Source organism: Carassius carassius, chromosome 29 (assembly GCF_963082965.1).
Source record: "Carassius carassius chromosome 29, fCarCar2.1, whole genome shotgun sequence".
In the NCBI taxonomy this organism is placed as follows: Eukaryota; Metazoa; Chordata; class Actinopteri; order Cypriniformes; family Cyprinidae; genus Carassius; species Carassius carassius.
The window spans coordinates 30,840,412-30,867,650 of NC_081783.1; the positions used below are offsets into that span (position 1 = coordinate 30,840,412).

General features: G+C 41.9%; 1 protein-coding gene across 1 annotated transcript in view; it reads right to left on the reverse strand.

Annotated features, from left to right (window-relative positions):
- Positions 1 to 27,239, reverse strand: part of LOC132110031 (X-linked interleukin-1 receptor accessory protein-like 2) — a 226,021-nt gene that overhangs the window by 32,834 nt on the left and 165,948 nt on the right. The window contains exon 5 of the mRNA XM_059516613.1: positions 15,330 to 15,404. Within this exon, the coding sequence (XP_059372596.1) occupies positions 15,330 to 15,404 (75 nt within the window). The remainder of the gene's footprint in view (positions 1 to 15,329; positions 15,405 to 27,239) is intronic.

Sequence of the window (27,239 nt, forward strand, 5' to 3'; positions counted from 1 at the left end):
CCCGGGCGACGACTTCTCCTCCTCCTGCCTTCGAGATCTCCACACGGAACCGCTTCGCTCCCCTCCGCGAGACAGGACCCGACGCTGTGATCATCAGAGACTCCATCGTCCGACACGTAAGTGCTACGTTAGCCGAAGGTAAAGTGCACACTCATTGTTTGCCTTGTGCTCGTGTTCTCGATGTTTCTGCGCAGATACCCGCGCTCCTGAAGGCCGACGAGAGCCCCAGAGCGGTCGTGCTTCACGCCGGGGTTAACGACACCACGCTGCGGCAGACGGAGACGCTGAAGAGGGACTTCAGCAGCCTGATCGAGACGGTTCGCAGCACGACGCCCGCGGCGACGATCGTCGTGTCAGGACCACTGCCCACGTATCGACGAGGACACGAAAGGTTCAGTAGACTTTTTGCTTTAAATGAATGGTTGTTGTCATGGTGTAAAGAACAGAAACTGCTATTTGTTAATAACTGGAATCTTTTCTGGGAGCGTCCTAGGCTGTTTCGCGCTGATGGATTACACCCCAGCAGAATCGGAGCGGAGCTGCTCTCTGACAACATCTCCAGGACACTTCGCTCCATGTGACTAGTAAGACAATTCTCTAATAACTATTATGATGAGTTTTGTTCCACCCGCTTAAATGATAAAAGTACGTGCGCTGTAAAAACTATTAAGACTGTGTCTGTTCCCCGAATAGTGAGGTCAAAATATAATGTAGGATCTAGAAAAAATCTTATCGTAATTAAACCAGAAAAATGTAAAGTAAATGAACAAAAACAATTTTTAAAGTTTGGGCTCTTAAATATTAGATCACTTACACCCAAAGCAGTTATTGTAAATGAAATGATCAAAGAAAATAGTTTTGATGTACTCTGCTTGACTGAAACCTGGCTAAAACCAAATGATTATTTTGGTCTAAATGAGTCTACTCCACCAAACTACTGTTATAAGCATAAGCCCCGTCAGACTGGTCGTGGCGGAGGTGTCGCAACAATATATAGTGATATTCTCAATGTTACCCAGAAAATAGGATACAGGTTTAACTCTTTTGAAATACTTCTGCTAAATGTTACACTGTCAGACATGCAAAAGAAATTGAATGTATCTCTTGCTCTGGCTACTGTGTATAGACCACCAGGGCCGTATACAGATTTCCTAAAAGAATTTGCAGATTTCCTCTCAGACCTTCTAGTTACAGTTGATAAGGCGCTAATCATGGGAGATTTTAATATTCACGTTGATAATGCAAATGATACATTAGGACTTGCGTTTACTGACCTAATAAACTCCTTTGGAGTCAAGCAAAATGTCACCGGGCCCACTCATCATTTTAATCATACACTAGATCTAATTATATCGCATTGAATCGATCTTACTGCTATAGATATTGTACCCCAAAGTGATGATATTACAGACCATTTCTTTGTATTGTGCATGCTGCATATCACTGATATTAACTATATGTCTCAGCGTTACCGTCTGGGCAGAACTATTGTTCCAGCCACCAAAGACAGATTCGCAAATAACCTGCCTGATCTATCTCAACTGCTATTTGTACCCAAAAATACACATGAATTAGACGAAATTACTGACAACATGGGCACTATTTTCTCTAATACATTAGAAGCTGTTGCCCCCATCAAATTGAAAAAGGTTAGAGAAAAACGTACTGTGTCATGGTATAACAGTAATACTCACTCTCTCAAGAAAGTAACTCGTAGTCTTGAACGCAAATGGAGAAAAACTAACTTGGAAGTTTTTAGAATTGCATGGAAAAACAGTATGTCCAGCTATAGACAGACTCTAAAAACTGCTAGGGCAGAGCATATCCACAAACTCATTGAAAATAACCAAAACAATCCAAGGTTTTTATTTAGCACAGTGGCTAAATTAACAAATTACCAGACGCCACCTGATTCAAATATTCCACCAACGTTAAATAGTAATGACTTTATGAATTTCTTCACTGATAAAATAGATAACATAAGAAATACAATAGCGAATGTAGATTCTACAGCGTCTAACACTTCAGTTTCATCCATCGCACCCAAAGATAAACTGCAGTGCTTTACAAATATAGGACAGGAAGAGCTAAATAAACTTATCACTGTATCTAAACCAACAACATGTTTATTAGATCCTGTACCCACTAAATTATTAAAAGAGCTGTTACCTGTAGCCGAAGAACCGCTTCTCAATATCATTAACTCGTCATTATCTTTAGGTCATGTCCCAAAACCATTCAAGCTGGCGGTTATCAAGCCTCTTATTAAGAAACCAAAACTAGATCCTAGTGTACTGGCAAATTATAGGCCTATTTCAAATCTTCCATTTATGTCTAAAATTTTAGAAAAAGTTGTGTCTGCTCAATTGAGCACCTTCCTGCATAAAAATGATCTGTATGAAGAATTTCAGTCAGGTTTTAGGCCCCACCATAGCACAGAAACTGCACTTGTTAAAATTACAAATGACCTGCTCCTTGCATCAGATCAAGGCTGCATCTCATTTCTAGTCTTACTTGATCTTAGTGCTGCGTTCGACACCATAGATCATGACATACTCATAGATCGATTACAAAACTATACAGGTATTCAAGGGCAGGCTCTAAGATGGTTTAGATCCTACCTGTCCGATCGATACAGTTTGTTTACTTAAATGGGGTGTTATCTCATTCATCATCAGTAAAATATGGAGTGCCACAAGGATCCGTCCTAGGTCCCCTTCTATTTTCAATATACATGTTGCCCCTTGGTAATATTATTAGAAAATACAGAATTAGCTTCCACTGTTATGCTGATGATACTCAGCTATATATCTCAACGAGACCAGATGAAACTTCCCAATTATCTAAGCTAACAGAGTGTGTTAAAAATGTAAAAGATTGGATGACAAATAATTTTCTCCAATTAAATTCGGATAAGACAGAGATATTAATTATTGGACCAAAAAACACCACACAGAATCTTTTAGATTACAATCTGCAGCTAGACGGATGTACTGTTACTTCCTCTACAGTCAGAAATCTGGGTGTTATATTAGACAGCAATTTGTCTTTTGAAAATCATATTTCCAATGTTACAAAAACTGCATTCTTCCATCTTAGAAACATTGCCAAGCTACGAAACATGTTATCTGTTTCTGATGCAGAAAAGCTAGTTCATGCATTCATGACCTCTAGACTGGACTATTGTAATGCACTTCTAGGTGGTTGTCCTGCTTCGTCAATAAACAAGCTACAGGTAGTCCAAAATGCAGCAGCTAGAGTCCTTACCAGGTCAAGAAAATATGATCATATTACCCCAATTTTACAGTCTCTGCACTGGCTACCTATTAAGTTCCGTATCAGTTACAAATTATCATTACTTACCTATAAGGCCCTAAATGGTTTAGCTCCTGCGTACCTAACTAGCCTTCTACCACGCTACAACCCATCACACACCCTAAGGTCACAAAACGCTGGACTTTTGGTAGTTCCTAGAATAGCAAAGTCCACTAAAGGAGGTAGAGCTTTTTCACATTTGGCTCCCAAACTCTGGAATAGCCTTCCTGATAATGTTCGGGGTTCAGACACACTCTCTCTGTTTAAATCTAGATTAAAAATGCATCTCTTTCGCCAAGCATTCGAATAATGTATCTCTTATATGTGAGTGTAGTTGCATCTGCATTTTTATTCTTTAGCTTGGGTTAAACTAATTTTACTTTGTTGGATCAGCAGGTATGCTAATGATGTCTCTATTTTGTTTCTATGTTTTGCCACGGGATTTACATCCCGTGGTAACTAGGATTTACACAAGCTCCAGTCTGGATCCAGAACACCTGAGAAGAGATGATGCTGACCCTCAGAGGACCCCAGATGATCCTAACCTTGAATCAACAAACAGAACTAACAATTATTGCTACATGTGTGACTGCATCATATAATTACTATTAATTAATAATATTGATAGTTCATCGTCTAGCTGACTACGTCTTGTATCATTATTATTTTTTATTTTTTCTAAAATACTGTCAAACGTGCACAAACTACTAGCTACTACTAAATATTGTAGAAACATAATTTTCTGTAAAGTTGCTTTGTAACGATTTGTATTGTAAAAAGCGCTATACAAATAAACTTGAATTGAATTGAATTGAATACCTGGGACTGATCACTCACACCATACCTGACTACAATCACATCTCATCCCTCTCTACACCTGCACCTCATGCAAGGGCTTCTTCAGTGTTCGGTCTTTGTCAACAAGCAACCATTGCTATACCCCACAGATTCCAGCCGCATTGCTTTCGTTTGTTCACTGCAGACTGGGAGAGCAGTGGATTGGGCTATCGCTGTATGGAGGACTGACAGTTCATCCTTCTCCACCTTCGAAGCCATTCTCCAAACTTTCTGCAAAGTTTTCGAACACCCAGCTGAGGGGAGAGGCACAGGTGACCGTTTATTAAAGCTGACTCAAGGAAGGTGGTCGGCAGCTGAGTATGCGTTGTCATTTCACACTCTTGCACCCCAGACTGTGTGGATTGAGGACACATTAAAGCTCTTGTTTCGGAGAGGATTGAATGCAGAGCTTTAGTCGGAATTAGCCTGCCGAGATGAAGGAAGGAGTCTGAGGGAGTGTAGCGCCATGCCAGCAGAGGGAGCCCTCACGGGAGTATTGACTGTTCACCACTCCCTCTGCTTCTACAGTCATTTCCTGTTTGGGACTATTTAACATGTGCTAGCATGTCACTTCACTGCGAAGTACTGCCAGTTAACCTGCCTTACCTAGTGTTTTCCTTGTGAGTATTCTGACTGCCTGTTTGATCACGATTCTGCCTGTTATCTCATTCACGTCTCTTGGATTGCCCCTTTGGATATATTGCTTGATTGGACTGATGTTTGTGTTTGACCTGTTCGCCTGCCTACTCGTCTCTGCCTACTGGATTACCCCTCTGTATGTTGAAAGATCGGACTGCCCTTACGGTATTGACACATTGCCTGGTAACACGACTCTGATTGTACAATTTGATCCATTCTTGTTCTGCCAATGAAGCCATCAGCGGAGCTGAACCCATGCAATTGGGATACACTCACCTCACGTCTGAAAACAAGAATGCTGTATGCAGAATCAACTATGTCTCTACTGTGGTCAGTCGGGTCACCTGAAAATCATCTGCCCGTTCGACCATCATCCAGTACCGTCATCCAGTGCGAAGACTCACATTACAACCTCCATATCAAGCATAAACCTACCTGTTAAAATCCTTGTCAATGATGTTGCAATTACAACCCGAATTCCGGGAAAGTTGGGACATTTTTTTAATTTTAATAAAATGAAAACTAAAGGAATTTTAAATCACATGAGCCAATATTTTATTCACAATAGAACATAGATAACGTAGCAAATGTTTAAACTGAGAAATTTTACACTTTTATCCACTTAATTAGCTCATTTAAAATTTAATGCCTGCTACAGGTCTCAAAAAAGTTGGCACGGGGGCAACAAATGGCTAAAAAAGCAAGCAGTTTTGAAGAGATTCAGCTGGGAGAACATCTAGTGATTAATTAAGTTAATTGATATCAGGTCTGTAACATGATAAGCTATAAAAGCTTTGTCTTAGAGAAGCAGAGTCTCTCAGAAGTAAAGATGGGCAGAGGCTCTCCAATCTGTGAAAGACTGCGTAAAAAAGTTGTGGAAAACTTTAAAAACAATGTTCCTTAACGTCAAATTGCAAAGGCTTTGCAAATCTCATCATCTACAGTGCATAGCATCATCAAAAGATTCAGAGAAACTGGAGAAATCTCTGTGCGTAAGGGACAAGGCCGGATACCTTTATTGGATGCCCGTGGTCTTCGGGCTCTCAGACGACACTGCATCACTCATCGGCATGATTGTGTCAATGACATTACTAAATGGGCCCAGGAATACTTTCAGAAACCACTGTCGGTAAACACAATCCGCCGTGCCATCAGCAGATGCCAACTAAAGCTCTATCATGAAAAAAGGAAGCCATATGTGAACATGGTCCAGAAGCGCCGTCGTGTCCTGTGGGCCAAGGCTCATTTAAAATGGACTATTTCAAAGTAGAATAGTGTTTTATGGTCAGACGAGTCCAAATTTGACATTCTTGTTGGAAATCACGGACGCCGTGTCCTCCGGGCTAAATAGGAGGGAGACCTTCCAGCATGTTATCAGCGTTCAGTTCAATAGCCAGCATCTCTGATGGTATGGGGGTGCATAAGTGCATACGGTATGGGCAGCTTGCATGTTTTGGAAGGCTCTGTGAATGCTGAAAGGTATATAAAGGTTTTAGAGCAACATATGCTTCCCTCCAAACAACGTCTATTTCAGGGAAGGCCTTGTTTATTTCAGCAGGACAATGCAAAACCACATACTGCAGCTATAACAACAGCGTGGCTTCGTCGTAGAAGAGTCCGGGTGCTACCCTGGCCTGCCTGCAGTCCAGATCTTTCACCTATAGAGAACATTTGGCGCATCATTAAACGAAAAATACGTCAAAGACGACCACGAACTCTTCAGCAGCTGGAAATCTATATAAGGCAAGAATGGGACCAAATTCCAACAGCAAAACTCCAGCAACTCATAGCCTCAATGCCCAGACGTCTTCAAACTGTTTTGAAAAGAAAAGGAGATGCTACACCATGGTAAACATGCCCCGTCCCAACTATTTTGAGACCTGTAGCAGAAATCAAAATTGAAATGAGCTCATTTTGTGCATAAAATTGTAAACTTTCTCAGTTTAAACATTTACTATGTTATCTATGTTCTATTGTGAATAAAATATTGGCTCATGTGATTTGAAAGTCTTTTGGTTTTCATTTTATTAAAATTTAAAATACGTCCCAACTTTTCCGGAATTCGGGTTGTACCACCACTGCTCCGTTAGACTTAGGAGCAGTGGGTAACTTTATATCACATGAATTTGCTCAGCACCATAAACTGAAATTGACCCCTTGTAACCCTCCCTTGGCAGTGGAGGTGCTAGACGGACACCCGCTGGGGGAGGGGAGAATTCTCAGCATCATTGAGGAGGTCAAACTGCACATTGGAACCCTGCACTCAGAACTCATTTGATTCTACGTCATGCTCTCACCCAATCATGCCCTCATCCTTGGACTACCATGGTTATGGACACACAATCCACTCATCTCTTGGAGGGAGGGACAGATTACTCAATGGGGCACCACGTGTCAAGAACATTGCCTGTCAAGAGTTATGTGAACCTCCAGTAATGCCATTCTCTCTTCAGGCCCCAGAATACTTAGACCTCGTAGACGCCTTCAGTAAGAAGAAAGCATCACAGCTTCCCACTCATCGATCTGTCGATTGCACCATCAATCTGATGCCTGGCACCACTCCTCCTAAAGGCTGGATATTCCCATTATCTCAACCTGAATCCGAAGCCATGAAGTGTTACATTGACGAAGAACTCTCCAAGGGATTAATTCGCCCCTCCACTTTTCTTGCCTCGGCTGGGTTTTTCTTTGTTAAAAAGTAGGATGGAGGGTTACGGCCATGCATTGATTACCGGGGACTCAATGATATCACCATTATGTTCCGTTACCCACTGCCCCTAGTTCCAGCTGCACTAGCTTTGCCAGGCCAAATACTACACCAAGTTGGATTTACGTAATGCTTACAACCTGATTTGCATCCTTGAGGGAGACAAATGGAAGACGGCTTTCTCCACCACTAGTGGGCACTACGAGTACTTGGTTATACCCTTCGGCCTAGCAAACAGTCCATCAGTTTTCCAATCCTTCATGAATGACACATTCCGGGACATGCTCGACAAATGGGTAATCATATACATAGATGACATCCTGATCTATTCAAGTTTTATGGAGGAACACGCCCACCATGTGAGGTTAGTGCTGAAATGCCTTATCCAGTATCAACTCTACACCAAGGCTGAGAAATGCGAGTTCCATCAAACCAGCACTTCTTTCCTCTGGTAAATTATCAGTCAGGAGGGAGTAGTCATGGATGAGAAAAAGAAGACAAAGCAGTGTTGGATTGCCCACACCCTCAGACGGTGAAGGAGTTACAACATTTCCTGGGGTTTGCAAACTTCTACAGATGATTTATTAGGAACTTCAGTTCAGTCATTGCCCCTCTGACCACCATGACTAAATGACACAAAAACAGACTGAGTTGGTCCCAAGAGTCTCTCCTAGCCTTCGATGAACTAAAGATTCGGTTCACCACTGCCCTGATCCTCTGACATCCAGACCCAGAATGCCCATTCATTCTGGAAGTTGATGAACTCCTGACCATGAAACTAGCACTGGATGAATGTTGGCATTGGCTGGAGGGAACAACTCACTCGTTCACTGTCTTAACCGATCACAAGAACCTGGAGTATCTACATTCAGCTAAATCTCTCAATCTCAGACAGGCCAGGTGGGCACTATTCTTCACAAGATTTTGATTCTCTGTCACATACAGGCCAGGTACAAAGAAAACCAAGGCTGACACCCTCTCTCGCCAGTCTGACGAAAGCGTTCGACTCCCTGCTAACGACACTATCCTTCCTGAGAATCTTCTCATGGCACCGGTCCAGTGGGATATCATGATGGAGATCGAACATCTGAACCTCCAGGATCCACCACCTGATGAATGCCCTGAGGGCCTCACTTATGTTTCCGAGCTCCTACGACAACAACTACTCTCACAAGTTCATGGTACACTCAGTTCAGGTCACCATGGAATCACTGCCACAGTACACTTGCTAAAGAATCAATACGAGTGGTCCACTATGCTGGCCGACACCACTAGGTTAATCCAGGACTGTATCACCTGTCACATACCCAAGACACCCAGACATCTTCCAGCCAGTCTGCTGAATCCTTTGCCTATGCCACTATGACCTTGGTCTCACATCGGCATTGACTTAGTCACGACTTGCCCAATTCCCAAGGTAACACCACCATACTCACAATCACAGATCGATTATCCAAAGAATGTCGTCTAATCACTTTACCCAAGCTCTCCACAGCCATTGAGACCACCGAATTACATGCAACCAAGTGTTCTGCCTCTATGGTCTACCTGAGGACAACATTACGGATCGAGGACCCCAATTCACCTCCAGAGTTTGGTCTGCCATCTTCCAGAAACGTTAATGTCAGTCTTACATCAGGTTACCACCCTCAATACAACGGGCAAACTGAACGTCTGGATCAGGAGGTGATCCGATTCCTCAGGTCATACTGTCAGCAACATCAAGCAGACTGGAGCAGATATTTATTCTGGGCAGTATTCGCACAAAACTCACAAACCAGCCACCGGCATGACCCCATTCAAATGCATTCTGGGTTTTCAACCACCATTGTTTCCCTGGTCTGGCGAACCCACCGACCTACCCTCAGTCACAGACTGGTTGCAACACAGCAAAGAGGTCTGGGATCGAGCTTATACTCACCTACTTCATGCTGTCAGATGACAGGAGCAGCAAGCCAATCAACATCGACATCCCTGTCCTGAATACACCCCAGGCCAATGGGTATGGGCTTCAACCAAGGATCTTCACCTCCTACTACCATATAGAAAGCTCAGCCCCAGGTATTTGGGTCCCTTCAAAATTTCTAGACAAATAACTCCGGTGTCATTCCATTTAGAACTGCCCTTTAATTATCGCATCGCTCCTACTTTTCATGTTTCACTGCTGAAACTTGTTGGTGGTCCGAGAGGAGAGCTGGAGGAGGGAACCAGGCCACAGACCCCCTCCCCTATCCTGGTTGTTGGTGAGGAGGCATATCAAGTGCATGAATTTCTGGATTCCAGATGCCGGGGTGGCACCCCTCAGTATTTGGTCGATTGGGAGGGGTACAGACCAGAGGAACGATCCTGGGTAAGCTCTAAGGATATCCTTGACCCCACTCTCACGGAAGAGTTTCACAGGACGCATCTGGAGAATCGGCCCCCCGACCTTGTGGAAGACCCCAGAGTCACCCACTTCCTCACATCAGGAGCCGCTCGCAGGGGAGGGGCCCTGTTACAGAGGATGTTCCTGTACCACCTCCTCCTCACAACCAGAGGGAACCGTCCCCTGAAAATTAACTAACTCTGATTTGGACTCCATTACCCATCATCCCTCATACCTGGGACTGATCACTCACACCACACCTGACTACAATCACACCTCATCACTCTGCACACCTGCACCTCATTTACACACCCACAAACACATATAAGCAGTCATTAAACGCTCAGTCACTGCGAAGTCTTGATTTGCCCCGGCTGTCTTTTCTGAGCGTTTTTACCTGTGTTTGTTTTCTAGTGTATTAACCTTGGACTGTTTCTTGGTTCCCTTATTGTTCTCTGCCTGCCCCGACTCTGATTGCCTTCTCTGTCTGCTGCCTGCCCTGATCTGTCTCCAGGTTAAGGTTCTGTCTAAGCCTTGTCTCCATTGTTCTGCCTTGCCGGTATCTGACCCTGTATTGTCTGACTATTCTCAATAAAGCTGGATATAATTGGATCTAACGCCTTCTGATGTGTGACAACACTAATAGCTTTATTTAAGCTTTATGACTATGTTATTCATTTTCAATGTTTGTGTGAAGGTCAGAAAGTCTCCAGATCTACAGAGGTCTTTTATGCTTCAAGATAAACTGATCTACTGAAAACAAAGAGACAGAATTAATAGCAGTGAATAGTGTGGTATTTGATCTGACACAGTGTGGTTCTTAAGAACATGTAAGACTATAGTCCAGTTCTGAAAAAAGTTATTAATGTTATTGATTTGAAAATGCTTTTCTTTGAGCTCATCTCATATACTGTATCACTTTATAATGTCTCCGTTTGTAACATTATGGGCCCGTAGTGCAAAAGAACAACAGCATTAACCACAAATATGAACAAACACGATGTGCAATGTCTCACTTTATTCAATAATAAGTGAAATGCATGTTTGAATGGTGTCAGTTTGAAGTGAGTGTATCTGTTTGACATAATTGGTGTCTGACTGACGGTAAACAGGAGCAGTGTTTGAGAAACTTGCTTTAAAAATTTTCTTTTGCCCCCTCTCCCAGGGGGCGTCCGTCTAGCACCTCCACTGCCAAGGGAGGGTTACAAGGGGTCAATAAAATATTTGTATTGAATTGTTTGAGGGATACGTATTTAAAGGAATAGTTCATCCAACAATGAAAATGTGCTCACTGTGTATCACAGTCACCAGCTGGTGTGCCTATGACAGCCAGCGGAGGGCACTCTTCCCAGGATCTTCAGTTCCCTTCACCCTTGCACAGATTATCATGCTTCACTGCCTTCAGCTGTTTGTCATTTTTAGCTTACCCTGATATATACCATGTTCACTGAGCATTGCACTGTGTTTTTGTCACTCTTGTCTTCTGTGTGTGTTTTTTTGATGGTGTTATCTTCTGGGTGACCTTGTAATTGTGCTTTTTTCTTTTGCCCTGTTTTTGGAACTTTGTCTGGATTACTAATTAAAGCTACACTTGAAAATTATATGTAGTCCCAGAGTGTTCCGTGACATCCCCAGGTCATCCAAGACCAGCGTGAGTTTGGTTCTTCATCAGATTTGGAGAAATGTGGCATTTCATCAGTGTCTCAGCACTGGATCCTCTGCAGTGAATTAATGGATGCTGTCAGAATGAGTGTCCAGTCTTATTTTAGATTATAAACTCATATTTTAGCTGAAAGTAACAGTTAAAAACCTCTTAATGCTGGATTTGTTTAATCTTTTGTCCTCTCCAGATGTTAACTGATGGACTGGAGTGCTGTGGATTATTGTGATAATTTATCAGATGTTTGGACTGTCATTCTGACGGCACCCATTCACTGTAGAGCATCCATTGATGAGACACTGATGCACTGCTACATTTCTACAAACCTGAGGAAGAAACAAACTCATCCTAATCTTGGATGATGGACTGAGAGTGAGTCCATTTTCATGTTTAGGTGAAATACTCCTATAATTCTGTGCACATGGCGGCATGAATCATATCTCGAATCATATCTAGGAAGGACTGCAAGTAAAGAGCAGAGCAGAATCAACACCCTAGCAAACAACCAGAACAACCTACAGCAGCAATAAAACACATTTACATAGCTATCTACATGGGGATATTCCATAGCGATGGAAAATATGGTTAAGTAGATACACGCTCTCTCTCTCTCACACACACACACACACACACACACACACACACACACACACACACACACACACAAAACCTCTGAACACTTAAGCAATACCCTGACAGCACCAGAAACACTCCAGCATTGTCCCGCTGCGTTCAGCACTTACATTATCCACGGAAAAGCCCACAATTGCTTTGTGTTATTTGGTTTGGTTTGGAAATGGCAAAGTTCCCCTCCAGGCTCTCAGAAGTTGTGAGCATGTGGTCAGGTTAAGGGAGTCAGTCAGTCCATCTGTGCTGTGAGGACAGGTGATGTGGAGCTCTGGACGGCTGCTGTGACCCGAGGTGAGCATCACTGTCATGACCAGGTGGCAGAATGTGAGAGGAGAGAGACACTGCTCAATGAACAGGCCTGGACCTACTGACTTACAACAATCAACATACCACATGTGACCAGTTTTACTATGCAATTTTCTTTTTCATCTGATTTTGGGTAAAATCTTTTGACGTGGCAGTCGGATCAAACAGCGAATCCAGATTGGCAGAATGATTGGTTACGGTTCATCAGCTGCAGTCATTACTCCAGGTCTTCTGTACAGAAACTCAGGTCATCTCTTGCGTGCTCTGGCTCTGTGAAGCAGATGCTGCCTTACTCCTGTAAATGTCACTAGGACAGAATATGTACATATAATTTCATTGTGTAACAGACACTTCTGACCGATGCTTTAATTGCACCGCCAGCAAATGGACTTCTTGTGGATCGCCTGCAGATCTCTAGAGCTAAAAGATTGTCTGGCATGCAGTTCACTAACTGAGAAATAGTTGACATTTCAAGGACTCAAAGTCCATTTCCTGAGCTGTCAGCGCATGGAGTAATGCCTTATAATTTAGCGGGAGCTGACAGATTAAATATGAGAAAATCTCCAGCTATTTTGCTCCTGACAACAGCCCGAGGTCGGACGAGGAGCGTCACAAACGCATCCAGACAGGAGTAAACACTTTCAAAAGAAAGAGGGGGAGTTTGACAGGAACAGAGATGTGTGTGTGTTATAAATGCGCTGGACTAATTGTGTAAGAGAAGTACAGTAACACACGCTGCAGAGCTCCAATCAGCAGGTAGTGTAATACCACCCCCTTTTTTTTGATAGTCCACTTTAGACATTCTGCTAACTATAAGTAACTTTGCAACTACATGTCAGCTAATTCTCATTCATTTGCAGCTACATGTCTACTAACTCTCAGAGTAGACTGTTAGGTTGGGTTTAGTAGAATAAGTTGACATATACTTGCAAAGTTTCTGGTAGTATGTAGTCTGCCTCAGATCTATTATAAAGCAGCACAGTGCTGCTGTCTACTGTCTGGATTCACGGGCCATATTTATGCAACAGGGCAAATAAGTCATTAGTTATTCCTGACAGTAGTATTTACTGCCAAAAGAGGGTTGCATTGGCACAAGCTGTGTGTAAATCTGGCCCATAATGCCTTAAAACACCATCCAGACAGCTCACTATGATTTGGAGCTAAAAACTTGTGAATATTTAGCCATTGTTTATCAGATATAGCTCTTTTACATGGGAACCTTACACTATTTCAGTGTGTGTCTGCATTTTGTTGTGTTTTGCACAACTGAGGGAAAAAAGGCAAGACATATTGTGTTCTGTTGCTCTAGTAGCTTGTTACTGATACAACACTGACGTGAATGAGTTCAAAGAGATAGGTTCATTAAACATTAACTGAACCTCATTCAAGAGCTATTTATCAGATGAATGCAAATATAATGTTTGCAATATTTTCTTCTGTTGGCCCAGCAGAGATCTCACAGGAACATGGAAAATATTACTTTCAATCATTAAAATTAATAAACTATTTCCACTTACACGATAATTACATTCCCACATTCGCAGCGTCCTCTCCTAATTGTCCATTTGCTAAGCATTGCTAAACATGTAGGGCAAATAAACCAGCAGCAGCAGCAGCAGCTGGGTGTTTATGAGAGATGTTTACATGCTGCTGACGGAAGTTTGCTTATAAGCCAAGTACAGCACATTGTCCCCTTTGTCACAGTCGTGGCTCTCAATATATACGGTATATATTTCCATCAGAGGGTAGGATGGTAAAACCACCCCAGAAATGATGTCTTGAAAGCAATGAAGAAGCTTTCATTCCTCCTTCACCAACTCCTGACTGAATCAGAGGAGAAAACTGTGGTTTTATTTGATTAAGGCTAACATCAGACTTCTGATGAAGAGCCTGTGTGCTAATAGCAGGATGTCAGATTATTTGTTTATTATACTACGGGGCCGTTGGATGCTTGAATCGGATTGGCTGATGAACATTCTGAGGTGTGCAGTTATTTTCTAGGAAACGCATGGAGAACGTAGTTCCAGGCAGCTCTCTTGACCGCATTACAGTTCATATCACTTTACATAGTTAACAGTAATAACGGTCACACAGTTTGCACAAAAAGGTGTTGTCAGCACTGCCCTGATGATTTTATCAGTTAGCCATATAGTGTAGCAACTTAAAGACTACACATGACATTTCTCACTAGTGAGGTAATAACAGCGCTGTTTAGAGACGCAAAGGTAAGTTAGACTAATTCACACAAGCTCTCTCTCTCTCTCTTCCTTTCTCTCTCTGTGTGTCTCTTTCGCTCTCTTTCTAATAACTTTATTCATAATTTCATTAATATCAACGGCTCAAGCCTCCAATACTAGCTTTAAAATTAAGTTTTGGAACTAGCAAGAGGCATTAGATGAGATGCGGAAGAAATTCTACTCAAAATAGCAATTTAAGTACAAAAACTGGATGAATCCCTTTAAATATATCTTCTGATCGATGTCTTGAGGTTTGGGACCCGTGGTATAATTGGAATAATTTACTCCGGGCCATTGAATAATTAGAAAAATAATGCACACCACCTCGGGTTTGCATTATTTTTCTAATAATTCAACGTCCTGGAGACAATTATTCCTTTTAAACACATATATCTGCTATAAGTTCTGGAGCACACTAGCATAAAGAGGAGCTCAAAGCTGCCAGAGACGGACTAGATGCTTCAAAACCCTCATGTTGATTTCATGCACTCTTTCACTCGAGGACATGAGCATGTTAGCATTTTTATTTCTGCCAAGTTCATCACGCATGACTGCAGCAGAACACTTCTATGAAAGAAAAGGGCATGTGTTTTGTGTGTTTGATGTGGATGTGTGTCTGAGCGTGGGACTCACCGAGCTGGACATCTATGACACTGGCCTGTCTCTCTGATGGGAACAGCACTTTTGGTGGTCTGGTCGTAAGAAGTGCTGCAAACAATAAACACACATTAGCAATACTGCACTGAATGAAATATTCATCTCAAAACTGCTTCATCTTTGCTGTCTAGCCATTTAAAAGACATTCATACAGATAGTTTTTTCCAAAGCAATTTACAATCTTATTTACATCATACAGGTAAAGTTTATAATTTTTCCTTGTCAGTTTAGGCCCCAGTGTCCATCTCTACCTTCTCTAGCGTGATTCTCTGAGCATGTTTCAGTGTACAGCAAACACAGCTACTAAACAGGGTCCATACTGTGAATGTAAAGTCTCCAAGACTTCTTCTGTTCTGTGATGTACATCTGAGTGTAACAACAGTTCAAAACACATGTAAGGCGGGACTAGGTTCTGTGCTGTTGTTGATTCTATCTATTAACAAACCATTAAATACAACTTTTGGCTTAACAAACTGCTTCCTTGCTGCTTATAGTTAGTAAGGTATTTGTTAAGTTTATGTACTGGGCAGGATTAGGGATGTTGAATATGCTCATGCAGAATATGTGCTTTGTAAGCACTAATAAACAGCCAAATATGTTAATAATACACCATAAGTTAATAGTGAGAATTAGTCCCTATCCTAAAGTGTTTACTTGCTGTTTGCTGACAAACACAGAGGCGTTCTGTCAGTGATGCAGATATCCAGAGCTGATGGAGCTCTTCACACACTCCTCTGACTGAAGAAATGACTGCTCTCAGACGTACAGAAGTGTGTGTGTGTGTGTGTGTGTGAAAGAGTCTAATGCAAAATGAAACAGAAACACATTACATTCTTTAAAGATTCCATGAACAAAACTACTCATTGTATAAGAAAATATGTAGTGTTAGCTGTCAATAATTCTTAAGGATGATGATGAACCTGATGTCTCTAGTTTCTTCAGGACTGATTTTCTCCTCTCTCTGCATTTGTACAGTGTCTCTGGAGCAATGCAATTAATTACAATGATGCAGAAGCCACTGCACTATTTCTTTTGCTGGTTCTGAATGTTTCTAAAATTACTTTTTAACAGCTCCATTTCACAAATAAATAGTGTATGGAGAATTAAGTCCTCTTGATTGTTGGAGAGTAACTGGCTCTGCTGGGTAGAATAAATATTTAGCCCAGATCTCAGCAGCAAGCTGCCATTAGCCTCGTACGTTCTCTTTCCTCCTGTTCCAACTGTAGGTAAAACCAGTCTAACTGAATGTCTTGGTCTAGATATAAAGCAGCTAACCTGACCTCAGGGGTGACACGAGAGCGACTGACGAGTAACAGAGCAGAGTCTCTATGAGTACAGCACTCTATGAGACACTAACAGACAAGTGACAGTACTAAAGCACATTAAAGAGAAATCCTTTGTTAAGTATTTTCAGAGTAAGAATCAATGGCGTGTCCTGTCCGAGGTTTTTATAAGTACACCATTTAACCTGATTACATCATAGCATTAAATACACTGCGCCCAAAATCCATATCCAGCAACACTTCATAAGAGGGATCACATATTCACTATTGACTAAGGGTTTTTCCCTCAGTAAACTCCTAATCTGCTGCTTAATAATAGAGAACAAGGTAGTTGTTAAGTGTAGGTGTATTAGGATTGGTTAAGGGATATAGAATATGATCATGCAGAATAAGGCATTAATATGTGCCTGATGAGTACTAATAAACAGCCAATTGTCATGGAATGGTAGTCTCAAACAATAGCCCAATGAAGGAGAACATTCAGGAACACTTGTTAAAAACTTATACTCACTGGAGAACAGGAGTACATGCTACCAAACACAATTATTAACAAGGACAGACAGAGAATAAGAGGAAACTCAAGGTACTTTACCACAAGGACTAATGAGAGAACTAACAAGACAACAGAACTATTCAGAACAACTCCGGAAAACCAGGTCATAACCAAACACACTAAGACAGACAGATAATACGTTACACCAATATGCCAGTCATATACAGTACAGTACATGCTAATAAGTTAATAGTGTGAAATGACCATTCACAAAGACCCGCCCTCTTTAGTTACTGTTGCTATCCCGACAAACAATGCCACTCTCACACTACAGTCATGTTCTCACGCAGTTAAAAGTACAAATACGATTCCAAAAAAGTTGGGACACTGTACAAATTGTGAATAAAAACAGAATGCAATGATGTGAAAGTTTCAAATTTCAATATTTTATTCAGAATAACAACATAGATGACATATCAAATGTTTAAACTGAGAAAATGTATAACTTTAAGGGAAAAATACATTGATTTTAAATTTCATGGAATCAACACATCTCCAAAAAGTTGGGACAAGGCCATGTTTACCACTGTGTGGCATCCCCTCTTCTTTTTATAACAGTCTGCAAACGTCTGGGGACTGAGGAGACAAGTTGCTCAAGTTTAGGAACAGGAATGTTGTCCCATTCTTGTCTAATACAGGCTATAGTTGCTCAACTGTCTTAGGTCTTCTTTGTCACATCTTCCTCTTTATGATGCACCAAATGTTTTCTATGGGTGAAAGATCTGGACTGCAGGCTGGTCATTTCAGTATCCGGATCCTTCTTCTGCGCAGCCATGATGTTGTAATTGATGCAGTATGTGGTCTGGCATTGTCATGCTGGAAAATGCAAGGTCTTCCCTGAAAGAGACGACTTCTGGATGGGAGCATATGTTGTTCTAGAACTTGGATATACCTTTCAGCATTGATGGAGCCTTTCCAGATGTGTAAGCTGCCCATGCCACACACACTCATGCAACCCCATACGATCAGAGATGCAGGCTTCTGAACTGAGCTCTGATCTCCATTTTGGTTGTCCTTGTCCTCTTTAGTCCCGATGACATGGCGTCCTGGGTTTCCATAAAGAACTTCAATTGATTCAACTGACCACAGAACAGTTTTCCACTTTGCCACAGTCCGTTTTAAATGAGCCTTGATCCAGAGAAAACGCCTGCGCTTCTGGATCATGTTTAGATATGGCTTCTTTTTTGACCTATAGAGTTTTAGCCGGCAACGGTGAATGTCACGGTGGATTTTGTTCACCGACAATGTTTTCTGGAAGTATTCCTGAGCCCATGTTGTGATTTCCATTACAGTAGCATTCCTGTATGTGATGCAGAGCCGTCTAAGAGCTGAAGATCACGGGCATCCAGTATGGTTTTCCGGCCTTGACCCTTACACACAGAGATTGTTCCAGATTCTCTGAATCTTTGGATGATATTATGCACTGTAGATGATAACTTCAAACTCTTTGCAATTTTTCTCTGAGAAACTCCTTTCTGATATTGCTCCACTATTTCTCGCCGCGGCATTGGGGAAATTGGTGATCCTCTGCCCATCTTGACTTCTGAGAGACACTGTCACTCTGAGAGGCTCTTTTTATACCCAATCATGTTGCCAATTGACCCAATAAGCTGCAAATTGGTCCTCCAGCTGTTCCTTATATGTACATTTCACTTTTCCGGCCTGTTATTGCTACAGGTCCCAACTGTTTTGCAATGTGTAGCTCTCATGAAACCCAAAATGAGCCAATATTTGGCATGACATTTCAAAATGTCTCACTTTCAAAATTTGATATGTTATCTGTATTCTATTGTGAAAAAAAAACGTAAAAAACAAACAAACCTATGAAAAGCGGTACATGTAAGGGTCAAGTTGAACATGTTTGGATTACACTTAAAAATATATTATAAAGTGTAATTATCTATAAAGGGAGAAAACAGAGGCAGATTCTGCAGCAACAGCACTTTTTACTCACACAATGATTCATTGTTAATATTCTAATGTTCTATATTCAAAGATTGATTATGAAATCATTAATTAAATTATAAAATACACTTCATGGGCTTAATCTTAATTTATTTACCAATGCTTTGCTGCTTATAAGTTTTGCTGGTTTGGTTTGGTTTTGCTGAAGTGAGTGTGGAGCTTGCTTTACCGTACAAATCTCTTCTTATAGCTCGTCTTGCACTGAATTTGCATTTCTTTCCACTTCATGCATATTTGTTACTTTCAGTGTGAATAGATCATTCATGTGCAGACTGCATCTCACTGTACTTTCTGTTTAAATAGTTCATACTAAACAAAGAGTGAGAAGGAAGATGGATTCCACTCGAAGCGAAAGCAGACCCAGTTTGAAGAGGTGTTAGTGTTTGCTTTGGTAATGTGCCGATATTTAATGCTGCTTAACTACAGGAAAATGTTAATCAGTCGTCCTCAGGCAGAGCTTAAAAGAGAGTTTAAAGATCTAAAGAGTTTTTGCCTGCAGTTTGAAAAAGAGGGGAAAAAATCTTCTCTCTACTGATAGTAATTATATTCACACACAAGACTAACTATTGATCTGTGCTTCAGGCCTGCAGGAAGTGTATGGAGGATCTAGAAAAGATGTCCCAGTAGTGCCAGTGGATCTGTGTCTCTCATTCTCAAACGAGCCCCAGCTGTCCTCAGGGTGCAGATCCATCCTGACACCTGACCCAACGCATCTGGACCCATCACTTTCCCTCCGATGCGAGGACATCGTGTCCCTTCACACTTTCATCACTTCTCCTTCAGTATAACTCTTCCACTCTGCCCAACTTTCCATTTCCACGCTTTCCGTGACACAGATATCATGAAAACACCTACCAGTAGTGAGATTAATTGATTTATATTGCTGTACAAATACACAGCTTCATAAATCCAACATTAAAGCAACTGGTAATAATAACATACAGGACACATTTGCTTAATGTATATTATGTGGATGACTTCTCAGTATGAAGTTATTGCCCTTCACATGATCCATTAAACACTTTATGCATATTTCTTTTTTTTACATGGATTTCAGTACAGAACAGAAGTGTATGGAAATGAGGCCAATCAAGAGTCACAGCACCGCACTAATCCAGTTATTCTAGTGTGGAGTTAGTGAGGCTGACATGAAACCAAACTTCATGAACACACGTCTGGAGAGCAGTGCTGGTGAAGATCCACAGTTTCTCAGAAGTTGTGTTGCTGTTCTCCACTGTGCCTTGGGGGGAGCATCTCTCACCGGCTCTGCACCCTTCTGCTGACCTTCACAGGCTCTCTCACTCTCTCTGCTCTAGCCTTCTGAAGCTAAGATGGCACTGCCTGAGTCATTACTGGCTTACCATGATCTTCACTTCAGAATACTTCTCCAGATCAATAGAGATTCCTTCAGAAGGATGTAGTAACACTGGAGTCATTCATTCTTACAATAGCTACTAATGAAATCCTAATCCTAAAGCAGAGAATCTGCCAACCATTCATAATATTTTGAGATATTTAAAAGAAAACTGAGGTAGAACTCATACTGTTCTAAATAAATAAATCATTGCATACAGTAGTTCCCTTTCAAGGGAACTTCGAACTGCGTCCTCTAGGGGTCGCTATGGTGAAAACCTAGTCGTGACCCGTGACTAAAGCATACAGTACATTGAAAAAACACCAATGTGTTGGACGGCGACAGCCCCTGACTCTCTCTTCTTCGTCTTCACTCACTATTCTGTTTGAAACGTGCATCTGGAAGAACTGGTAAGAGCGATCTTTCTCTGTCTATCATGGCAACTACTAGCAAAGCGTTTAGACAGTGTGTGCATCTGTGTCAGTAATATTTGACACCCGATGACACACACAATCTTTGCATCATTTGTTTGGGTGAAGAGCACGCATGAAATGTCTTTGAGGGGGCAATCTGCATGCATTGCAAGTGCTTTTCAATGAAAAAGCTCCGCTCCGGGACTTTCCTTTTTGCGCTCGTCCGCGGCGGACGAGAGAGAGCCTCGGGAGGATGATGTTATATCTTTAAGACTTTCTGATACCGAAGTTAGTGCTCTGCTGGGTTCTACCCAGGAAGAGCAGGAGATGTCCGAGGAGGGCGAAGAAGTTGAGGCTAAGCCTTCTCAATTCTCCTGCCCTGCGTATGTAGAGCAGTTGGAGGTTATGGATTGCGCCATGGCAAAGTTGGACTTGCCATGGAAGCGCCCTAACAAGGTGATGCCGAGAGGTCACCTCGACAAGCGTTATCTTTCTGATCATAGCCCTCCAGCTCAGGTGAGCCTTCTATTTCAGAGTTCCATGCAGAGATCAAAAAGGAATGGAAGAGGCCAATTTCTTCACGCATTCATCGGTTTCAGCATAAGAGTTATACCAACATCGAGGAGATGCACGTAAGCGGCTATGAGAGGATGACCCCTGTAGAAGAACTATCTTTCTGTGGGGGAGACGTCCTCTCTTAATCTCCCCCCTTGCCATCTAAACCCCTTCAAGATATATCTTGCTTAAATGGCAAGGCATACGCAGCAGCAGGTCAGGCTTTGGCTTCATTGTACATGGCGGTGCTTCAAGCATATCAGGCTGATCTGCTTAAAGACCTGGATAAAGGCGAGGGCCTTTCTCCTGATCATGTAGCTGGGTCGAGCCGCACCACCCCTCTCTCCATGCTACCAAGCAGGCCGGCTCCGCCATGGGCAGGTCTATGGCTGCCTTGATGATAATGGAGAGACATCTGTGGGTGAACCTAGCAGACATCGGGAAGAAAGAAAAGGCTTTCTTCTCGATGCTCAGGTTTCGCCTTCCGAACTTTTTGCTACCTCCGTTGAGACGGTAGTCAAAAAGTTCAGGGATTTGATGGCACGCTCAGCTGCCTTCAAATCCTTAATTCCACGAAGGCCCAGTTCTAAGCCCGAACAACATAGGGGTCCTGGTCCGGCTCGATCTGAGGATCAGAGACGGGCTCAGAAGGCTAGTGTTGCAACTCACACTCCTTCCTCACCTGCGTGCAGGGGTAAAAGGAATCGTGGGTCACGGGGAGGTAGGCAAGACCTAAGGGATGTGATCCAGATGAGGCATCAGCGTTCTTCTACGAATCAGAGCGATAGTTTGTAACAGATCTAGTAAGCTGTCACTTTACTTTGTTATTTATTTTGAGTGGTAATTTTACTCCCAGTCATAAGGGGGCATTAGGGAGTCATTATCAGTAAAGTTTCTCTAGATCAGAGAATAAGAGGTGTAGTAGGTTTGAGAAGGGACACTTCTGAGCTGGGAGTGTTTGCTCTCCCCATGCTTAACCAAACCCTTATTGAGGAACATTAGTGTTCTACATCTCAATGTAAGTTACTTTTTGTTTCTTTAGTATTGTCAGAGATTTTATAGTTGGCAATATACTTTGCTTCCAGAACCTCATGTTGTATTGTTTTTGTTTGTCTAGAGGGTTTTTGTTTCCACTTAATTTTGAGGGCATCTTAACTCAACTGGTCAATGTTTCTAATTACAATCTGCTTCATCTTTGGACTTTCTTCTAAATTGATCTCTACTCTACTCTGGATTGCCGCTGTGGATTATCTTGGACTTCATCCTTTTAATCTCCTAAACATCTACAATACTGTGATGTACCCAGGACATTTGTGGATATTCAGACATTAAAAGGTTATGCCTCTAGATAGGGACATACTTGTTACACAATATATGGGTTAGTCATGTATGGTATTTAATGTTGTGTGCTCCTTAAAGAAATATATTATGCTATTCAACGGTGATTGATCCCCCTTCATTTTCTTTATGTGACATTTGTTAAGACTGTTACAAGTTAATTATCTACTCGTTCGCTTTGGGGTTTTTTACATCTGCCCTTATCCTCCCCTTCCTAATTCCCCTGTAACCACCAGCTCTCCATCTGACCGAGGTTAGGTGGGAACTTCTTGCATAACAGTGTCCTATGCTGGACCTATGATATTTCGCTTGGTTCTATGTTCATAATAACCACCTTACTGATGGTCCGGACTAAAGGGAGTCGTCCCTTGAGCAGGGCTCCAGCACAGGAACCAGGGTGGGTCAGTATGATCCATTCTGTATATAATTATATATGTATCAAATTGCTGGTGGTTAAGTGTGTACTAATACATTTCTTTGCAGTGCTCAATTAAAGTGTTTACTAAACACTCGTCAGCATTATGTCCAGCCAGTATGATAGCCCTGATTCCGGCTTTATGTTTCCGGTATCAGGCGGCCAGATCACAGGTTTCTGCGAGAGCCTCCTTGAACATTACCCTGAGTGGCTTCCTGGTCGCTTAGATATCCCTTGTTGCTGACGCATCAAGTGGGAAGTGGAGCTGGCAGTTGCGGAAATGTTCTTGTATATTCTGCCTCAGGTGATGTTCCCCTCGCCAGAGGTTTATAAATTTGAGCTTGCCTCTCCCGTGCGGTTCGGCAACTCTGCGATGCTTAGGAAGCTTTAACTACACACGCTAAGCTCTGTGTACTTTCTGAAAAGCATTGTTGAACACGTTGAACACTTTGCGCACTTTCTAAAATCCACGTAAGTGTACACTCAAGACTCTGCGCACTTTCTGAAATCCTGCACTCAGCTTCGTTCCCTTTCTTGAGATGGTTAGACCTTGGTTCCTTGGGCTCCACTCAGCCAGTGTGTATTTGTTTATACACTTCAAGCATCGCTTCCCTCAACATGAGGGAATATTTGGGCGGTTCTCATGGTAGTTTAGCAGCACTCCCCTTTACCAAAAAGGGTTGCCTATGAGTGCGCTACTCTCTTTCGGAATTCGGCGTTTTCCTCTCACGTTAGATTGAGTTCTCTGTTTTTCCCCAGAGTGCTCCAGCATTATTTCCACAGATGGCGTTGATGACTCTCAAACATATTGTTTTGGGATGCACCATTCCATCTATGAGCTGCTCTATCAGAGTGCCATGAGAGCCCCCTCCTTAGAACAGTATTTAAAATTCATGTTATGGTAAGTGTGCACGTGAAGTCTTTGCACACTTTCTGAAATCCACACTGTGGGCTTCGCGCGGTTGCTTTGTGCCATTTCTTGAGTTGGTAAAGCCCCATTCAACTTGGATGCCACTCCACCTATGTATCCTCAGATACCTATCTAAACAGGGTGTTGCTACTAGGGATCTGTTGAGACAGCTCCTTCAGCAAGCTTATGCAAGAGCAAGTGGTAGCCCCTGTGTGACAGGCACCACTTAGTATAAAATGCTAGGTTCTTTGCTGTATCCCTTTAAGGGAATCTTTCTTGATTCCAAGCCTTCAGCTCCACCCCGGGGCGAGGCCCTAACAAGTAAGTTGGGTATGTAGCCTAGGCCCTGACGTCAGGGGCTGTCGCCGGCCAACTCATTGGTGTTTTTTCAATGTATCCTTCAGACACGGGTCATGACGAGGTGTTCCCTATAGCGACCCCTAGAGGACGCAGTGTTACATTCGTAACCTGAGACGTTTTCAGTTGATTGGCATTCATGGTATGTTTCATGGTTTTTTTGGTCCTGTGAACTGCTGTTAACTCAAAAAATGACATCTTATTTACAGTTAGTAAATAGATCTGTACTATAATGATCAAATATAGACCTATAATGTAAATGTAGTACTAGTTATTCTATGTCTTGAATTGATTAGTTTTTACATTGATTATGAAAAAAAAACAAAAAAAAAAACTAGTTGTTGATTAGCTAATAGTGAACTCCTATATTCAACTGGCTGCTATTATTTAATTTACATTGTTGTCAGTTAATGGTAGTTTCAAGGATGTTAATATTGTGTTACTCATTTGTTCCTAATGATAATAACATGCTAAAGTGCTGCCCTCAAGACTAAATCTAAACCTCTTTAACAAATCCCTTTCTTGCAGACATATGGAAATATCTTGCATTAAGTGTTCTAGCTCTCATGTAAAGGTTATATTTGTCCAACAAGTGTGAAATTATGTCACACTGAAGACTTTAATGACACCAGGTGCAAACTCTGAGCATGATGGGGCAACCAAACAGGGCCTTAAGGTCTCCCTGTCACTGTTCATGAAATATATTGTTTCCTGCTCATCTTATGTCATGCTGATTGTTTGATGTGGGCGTTACCCCTGATCATTAGCGATCAGCGGCAGCTCCACCTTTTTACAACCTGCCTACTTAATGTCCTGTCTTTCGTCTCTTGTTTGACAGATCTTTGTTTGAGGTCCTTCGTGTTTCATGTCTGATTCATCCTGCTCGGCAATCATTCTCGTGGTCCTGTTCCGGTTTTTGGTTTTATGGATTTCATTGTCATCTCTGGAACCTTTCATCTTTCCTCACTAACGCACTCAACTCACCACCTCACCCGTCTTGTGCTTCCATCGAGGTCCCTGCGCCACCCACCGTCTACTGAAGCCTTCCTCATATTCACCTACCATATGTTCTGGACTATAAGTCACACTTTTTTTCATAGTTTGGCTGGTCCTGCGACTAATAGTCAGGTGCGACTTATTTATCAACATTAATTTGACATGAACCAAGAGAAAACATTGCCGTCTACAGCCGCGAGAGGGCGCTCTATGCTGCTCAATTCTCCTGTAGTCTACACTGAAAACATAGAGCGCCCTCTCGCGGATGTAGACGGTAATGTTTTCTCTTGGTTCTTGGTTCTAAATAAATGCGACTTATAGTCCTGTGCGACTTATATGTTTTTTTCCTCGTCATGACATATTTTTGGGCTGATGCGACTTATACTTAGGTGCGACTTATAGTCTGAAAAATACGGTAAATAAATATCATTACTTGCATTATTCCTTCCTGTCTTCTGTGCCCCTGACACTCCCACTCTCTTAAGAGATGTTACTAATGTTAATTTCAAGTGGTAGAGCATTGCGTTAGCAAGTGCAAGGTTGGGGTTCGAATCCCAGGGAAGACATGTTAGGAGAAAATTGTTCGCTTGAATGCAATGCAAGTCGCTTTGAATAAAAGCATCTGCTAAATGCATAAATTTTATTTTAATTTAATGTTATGATTAAATGTAAATGTACTAAGTTACTAAGATCCTGCAGGAACTCCAACACTGCTGTACACTGTTCTGCAACTTGAAGTGAAAATACTCCACTTGAGAGAGCTCTGGAGTAAAGTATGGTCTCAACAACCTCAGCTGAGAGACTGGGATCTATGAATGGGGCTCCTCAGGTTGACCTGTTGCCCTAAGCTTTACCCCCCAAGGCCGAAGCAGTTCTCCATGGCTTGGTGGGTAATGATGGGTCCTCAAGGGACACTGCTGTATCATACCCCTATTCTTTCAACCCAATGATGGTAGAATTGTTCAGGACTTAGGGGCTGAGGACAGGGGTCTTTCATGATCACAGCAAAAAATGGCAAGCCCAGATGTGGATATTGTACATTAGCAGGCAAGGAATGCATGTCGAGATTGCTTTTAAAAATAAAAATCTGCTGTTTGGTTACAATGTTTTTGGATTGTACAGTGCAAAGAGACAGACAACACTGAGTAAGACAAACATATTTCACACAGAACTACTGTATTTATTGAACTTTCTGGTAATGATGTCTTATGTTATGGGTTTATGTCCTGTCATGCTATTAAAATGGTTTCACACATGCAAACAACCCCTGTTTTTTTTCATACTGTTCTCTGAGGTCCACTTACAATGTTATCAAGATTTTTACATAAAAACATAATTTAGAAGTAATAGGCTATTTTCTATCCTATTTTTAACCCCCTCATCAGAACGCACTGTTTGAATAGCCATGGAGGATTGTAGATTTGGAAGAAAATGCCCACTGCTGTGATTGGCTAATAGTTGTGTATGATTGACAGCTTACATTCATCACAGATGGACGCTGCTGTGATTTACAGTTAAAAACACAGAAATAACTCAATACATATAAAAAGATCTGTAAGAAGAGACAGAACAATAGGGAGCACATAATGAAAACAGTTACTGCTTGTGTACTTACAGTAGCTACCTGTGCGTCGTGACATTATTGTCGGATCCAATACAGTCACACAACATCATCCTTAGCTCAATCTTTCTGAAAATTCTGTGTCAAATTGTGTCTTGTTTGTAAATGAATCTGTGGTGAAATTAA